Source organism: Buceros rhinoceros, unplaced genomic scaffold, assembly GCF_000710305.1.
Source record: "Buceros rhinoceros silvestris isolate BGI_N320 unplaced genomic scaffold, ASM71030v1 scaffold26928, whole genome shotgun sequence".
Classification (NCBI taxonomy): Eukaryota; Metazoa; Chordata; class Aves; order Bucerotiformes; family Bucerotidae; genus Buceros; species Buceros rhinoceros.
Genome location: NW_010426752.1, coordinates 33364 through 39667, shown reverse-complemented (window position 1 = coordinate 39667; position 6304 = coordinate 33364). Strand labels below are relative to the sequence as shown.

Here is a 6304-nt window from a genome sequence, read left to right as displayed (position 1 = left end):
GCAGGGCAGAGCTGAACGCTGGTTTAGACAACAGCAGCAGTCCGGGTATGAAATAACGGTTACAGGAACGCTTCCTGACTACACTTCTGGATTTGTTTCTCTGCGAACTATCCATCTTTGTCATGGAACAGCACCAGAACAAACCCATCTCCTGCAGCGAGCGCAGAAGTGGAAATCTCTCGATGGCCACTGGCCACGACCCAGGGCAGGGGAAGTCGGTGCGGGACAGCTCTGCGGCTCAGTACCAGTGTGCGGAACATGGAGTTGAAGCAAGCAGGGGTGATTGATACTGGTATCCTACAAAAGCGGGGCAAAGCTTTACGGGACGGATCATTCGCTGCATTATTTCTGCCCAGATTAGCAGTTGTGCTTCCAAATGGGAGCTGGCAGCAAGCCAGCCTTCCTCTGCTCCAGCAGTCCTCCTCCTCCTCCTCGGGTCAATGACACACTTTAGAAATGACCCCCTAGAATCAAACCCTTGCCCTGTTTCCCCTAAAGCACTCTGACTAAACTCTCCTCGTTTCGCACCCCTCCGACGGAGACTGTCCCAGGGAAGGATCGCACGCGGTAAGCGGGAATCCTGCTGCTGTCACTCCTTGCTCTCCACCCCAGGAGGAGTGAACTCTACAGCTGGTTTAACTGACCCCTCAGAAGTTCCCCTCTGCCACTAAACGAGCTGCCAGTTTAGCAGGAGAACAATTGCACATCATCCCGATGCCACATGGGGCCACTTCGGTTCTGCGCATCCCCGCCTCTTCAAGTCATTCCCGCTCCTTCGCTGCATTAACAAACCTCGCTTTTTACAGTCACGAGGCAAAAAATAGATAGTGTCAAGCTCTGGATCCATTTCTGAGCTGAGAGAACCCAACCCCAGCACGAGCAGCTCCCCAGGGAGGCTCTCCAGCACCCAAGTCTCCGTCTGTACCCGCATGCACCAGCCAGGCTCCAAAACTCGAAGCAGGTAGAACCCAGCACGTTCTCCTCGCTGGCCAAACAATAAGCTCTAATTCTAAAAAAAATTCCACGTTTCAATACCATGAAATGATGGTATTTTATATCGCACAGCTCTGCGAGCTCCCCCTGCTATTCCAGGATTGCTGCGAACACCGCGGGCATCACTTGTTATTAGCTGGGCTGATTTAACACGGGTTTAGGGTTTCCGAGTGCTGTTCGGACAATCTCCTCCGACATAAAATTTCATGCTGCTTTTACGGGTAAATACAAACTAAGTTCCCAACTGTGGCCCGTATCAGCTTCTCGGCTGTCAGAGCTGGTTTGTATCCAAGGAGCAGAAGGGATTTGATGCGCTATTAAAGCAGCGGAGCCCAGCCGCTCTTGCTGACGCAGCTCGTGACAGGCTGGAGCCTCTGCTGGGGACCAGCAGAGCTCCCTGGGGAGCTCCCGAGGGACACAGCAACGTGCTGCATAGCTAATTCCTCTGTTAATTAAATATCCATTAGGTGCCATCCTATCGGTAAGCAGCACTGGCCTGGCCACGAGCACATCCAGTAGTGCTTGCGAGGATAACACACACCAGAAGTGAGGTGCTCAGCGTATCTACGTTGACTTGGGTGCGTCTGGAGAACCCAAGCTGCAGCAAGACGTTTCGGCAGAGATGGCCGGGCAAACAGCAAGTAGCTCCCGACCACTGGTACGTGACTCGACCTCACTGGACTATTTAGTTACAGCATCTTCAGAATTACTTCTTTACAAGGTAATTAACTTCCTTTCGGTTTTAAGGAAGGCATTAACGAGCACCAACAGGTCACTCAGTCCTGCCGTGGCAACGTGGCACGTGGTCCGTGTGGTGGGACCACGTACCAGTCAACCCCTGCCCTGCCCAGAGGGAACCTGTCCTTGCTTTCTCCTTCATGTTGTCCAAAGAGGATTCACAGCCTGTACCAGGCACAGGAAACAAAATTAAATTAAAACTCAGACTTACCCTTTTTCTTGTTTTTGACTGAACTTGGACCTACAAAGGAAACAAAAGAGAAAACTCATTAGTTTCATCTTAGAATTAGTCCCCACCGGCACCAGCATCCACTGACCCACTGGAAGAAAACTGGCCTCAAAATCAGAGTTTTCCCCAGAAAACCATCAAACCACTTCCCCATCAAACCTTCCGCCAGCAGAAATCCCGGGAGTCCACAGAAACCCATTACAACTACAATTCTTACTCAGCAGATTATTTTTCCCGTGGACACCGGGTGTGTTTGTGGTCTGTGCAGCCATACGTGAATTTTCTCTTGAAACTGCCAAGCGAACACTGAGCGATGTCGGACTTTGCTTCCCGAGGAGGACAGGTTAGAAGAAAGCCAGGGTGATTCAGCTCTCAGCTGAGAGCAGTAACCCAACATCTGTGAGCCAAGTTGTTTAAAAATAATAATAAACCATTATATTAAAAAAAGGAAGAGCAGAGAATTAGTCTGGACTGGCTCATTTAAACAATGGGGATAGAGCCTCCCCAGCAAGAGGTGGAAATATTTACAGCAAATGTGGGAAATGACGAGACTCTGAGCAGAAGCTGGACTGTGAAACACGCTCCATCGCTGCCTCAGAATCGACGCATGGATGGGAACGAACTGCGAACTCCCCAATAGTGCTCGCTGCTCAGCAGCAAACCCCCTCTAAACCCAGCTTTAAACATGCCTCGAAGACGGGGATCACCTTTAACCATGATGCGCTTGTGCTGGATGGAAGGCAACGAGGTTGCTCCCAGTTTGCACCGGTGGAGAAAGGCAGCTGAGCCCTTAGCACAGAAGTGCCACGTTCCCATCGCGAGTCAGAGGAAAGACGAGAGGAGGCCCACAGGAGCACCCGGGAACCTCACCGACACCTCTGCATTCATTTGCCTACATTATGCTGCTGAGTCATGGGAAAACTAGGGTATTGTTTAATTCAGTACTGCTGCGAATTCACTAATTTTTCACTAATCCATACATCCCCAGTATCAAACCATGCAGACAGGAGAAGACAAAGCTTTCTGACGACGCCAGTCCCAGGACCTTGCTGAGGAGCACCACCGAAGCCAGCCAGCAGGTCCACCACCAGCAGAGGAACCACAAAACCCCTCACAGAGGCTGGTGGGCTCCTCTCTGGGCCTTTTGGGAGCTCCACCAGTGATCTCCACCGCTACCAGCTCGTTCAGAACATTTTCAGTGAAGCGAAGAAAAATCGTCTGGGGGACATCACTCAAAAAACCCCACCCAACCCAGCCGGCGAAACGCGGGTGCCGCGGATGTGTCTCTCCAGACCTCGGAGTCACGAGAGTTTATTTCATGTTATATATATCACAGCATTAGCGCCATAACCAGAGTGAAAGTACAAATAGCTGCGGCGAGCCAAACACATTGGCAGGGGATGGAACCAATTAGCTTCAAAGATGAATGGGAGGAATGAGAACCACATGCGATGTCAATGTTCGCAGTCTATATTACAACACGCGCATCTGTTCCAGGCACGGCAGAGAGAGATGTTACGGCTGTGCGGGTGAGTCTTTCGACAAACACAGAAATACTTCTGACATGGAAAAAAACACCGTGTTATTAAGCCTTGGGAGCTTCTGAGTCCCGGGGGCTCGCATCTGCCGGCTTCCCAATAGCAGGGGGTGGATAATTCAATTGTAGCAGGGAGCCCTGAGGTTCACCCGATCCACCAGACGACAGAATTTTCCACGTTTTTGCTCAAAATGGTAAACTCACCAACTCTTCCTCAGTTCAGTCTAAACTGGTAACAGGCTGGCACTGAGGCTGAGCAGCCGAGTGCCACCGAAACGCCACATCTCTATTCCTCCCCATTCAAATGGTGCTGAGGCGCGAGGCTTGAGAACGTCACTTGAAATACATCGTGCCAACAGTTTTGTGCAGAGGAGAAGAAAAATCCTGCCTGCCATGCTGTTGCTGAGGTCAATAGGCAAGCAACACAGCTCGTTAAATGAGCCCCGCGAGCTGGCGGTTGATGGAGCAGGTTAAGAACCCACAGGACAGGCACGTGTAAGTATTTCCTACACTCTTCCCCTACACCATTAATCCCACCTCAGCATCCCACTCCCACTCTCAAAGCCTTTTACGCCACCCACGTTTATTCAGTATAGTTTTGTGGAGGCCATTAGATGCCTTGATTCCAAGGCAGGTCTAGGAGAAGACACGTGTGTCGTCCCCCATCCCCGCCAAGATGCAGACTATAGGCATGTGCCCTATGTTCCTCTACACTATCAAAAGCCTTATACAAACCCAGGGAGTGGGTTTACAGGAGACCTACTGCTGCTCCAGAGGCCACCAGACCTGCCATCGTCTTGCAGAAGGAAATTGGTTTGATCTGGAGAATTCTCCTGCTCTCAGCCCTGTGTTCAGGGGCTGCATTTAAGGATTTATTCCAGTCCTGGTGGGATCCGAGAACAATATGAGCAGTCAGCACCTCTTTTCCTTTCTTTAGAAACACAACCTCAGGTTTGCTATTCTGCCCTTTTCTGGCATCACCTCTGTTCCTCAGGAATCCCTCCAGGTATCTGTTATGAACATGCTAGAGATCTTGACCGCCAGTATTAAACACGACAGCTACCCAAGCACAGCTGGTTTTCTCCATAGGTGCTCGCACTCGACATTTGTACTTCATCCCACCAATCCCACCTCCTTTCCACAGGCTGTCTGCTCGTGCTTGAGGTCAAAGCAGACCCCAGACCTAGGGAAGCCCATCCCCTTCTACATTTCCTGTCTTTCACCCGAAATTAAATTCATGCTTATGCTCAATCCCTCCTTGAAGGAGCTGTCAGCTCTACTCAACCCCTCATTTTAGCTTTGCTGGGCAGAGGAAGGGAAGTTGACAAGAGCTGCTAATGCAGAAGACGACCAGGATATCAGAGGGGACAGGCTGGGTGGCTTTGAAGAATTATAAGCGTGGAATGAGATTCAGTCATACAGAGTGCACAGTCTTGTAAGTTATATTTACATGGGGAATAACAAATTTTTCTGCTGGATGGTGGAGCTCCTCGGATGGAGCTGCGGAGGACAACACCCACACCGACGAGTTGCTGTCCTCACCTGTGCAAATTGCTCCCCAAGACCATTATGCTGGGAATGAGAAAGCTTATTCTGACCTCCAGATGGAGGAGCCTTCTGGCTCAGAGCAAGTCTTCTCTCAAAAGCTCATCAGACCCTTTAGAGGGTGGTGAGGTGATGTTCTGCCCAACCCTTAAAGCCGTAGGTGCTAAGCTCTGAAAGGTTCAAGCCAGCTACCTGATCTGCTTCTGAACGCCACAATCTTTTTCACTGGACTCTCCGGAGGAAAAGCCCACTGAGTCCTGCTGCAGAGACCCAGGCCAGCTCCAAGGTCTGTCAGTTTTGCTCTTCATCACAGGACAGGACTTTCCCAGCAAAGGCATCGGAGCAGTAACGCTGTGCGCCGGGCTTTTGAAGACCCTGCCTTGGAACTGCACTTAGACCCGGACTTCTCCACAAGTTTGTTTTCCATGTGCTGGGAAAACAAAAGGGAATGGTAACAGAGAAGGAGAAACATAAAACCAGTGAGACTGGTAAACTTCAAGGGAAAGGTGCAGGGAGGAAAAGGCAGCTCTGCTTGATAACAAATCCCCAGCCCAAGCACAAGGGCTACCTTGGGAGCCTGCTGCCTGCAGAGCCCTCCAGCTGGGCACGGGAAGGCTCCCAGCAACGCCAAGTCCCGTCCAGCAGAAGCGCTCTGGCCGCGGGTTCTAGCCAGAGCCAGTTGGGACGCGCGCTGCTCGCTGCGGCTGAGGAGAGCATTGGCAATAGAGGAGGTTTTGTTGGGTAAGCCCACAGCTGTGGCCCAGCAAGCAGCAGAAGACATCCAACCGAGCTGCAGGCAGCAGGTTCCAGCCCCCAGCTCCTGCAGCTCCAGCAGCTGTGGGATCATTTCCAGGGGCTTCAGGAAAAAAAAAAAAACAACCCAGATGGTGATGCAACTTGAGGATATTACAGATGACACGTTTTCTCTTATAAAGATTAAGACTTTACCCCCGCCGCCCCATTTTTCTTTCTGCACACTACATGCTGCCATGATGTACTATAAATACAAAGATATCAAAAACTTCTTCAGGACAGATGCTGACATAAAGAGTATATTAAACCCCCCCTGCGTTCCCTTATCAGCTGTGCATGTGGATTAACAAGAAATAGCTTAAATTCCTGCAAAACAGTTCAGACTGGGTTTATTGATGGGAGCAGATCTTTGTAATTAGGCGTATTTTATATAAAACCTGGGAGAGCTTGACCACTACGGAAACCAGCCAAACAAAGGATGACCAGGGTGCACCTAGGAGGGCTGCTGA

General features: G+C 50.6%; 1 protein-coding gene across 1 annotated transcript in view; it reads right to left on the bottom strand.

Annotated features, from left to right (window-relative positions):
- EDA (ectodysplasin A) overlaps positions 1-6304 on the bottom strand; it is a gene marked incomplete at its 5' end in the record, with an annotated part of 25662 nt that overhangs the window by 7507 nt on the left and 11851 nt on the right. The window contains one exon of the mRNA XM_010141632.1: positions 1943-1972. Coding sequence (XP_010139934.1) covers positions 1943-1972 — 30 coding nt within the window. The remainder of the gene's footprint in view (positions 1-1942; positions 1973-6304) is intronic.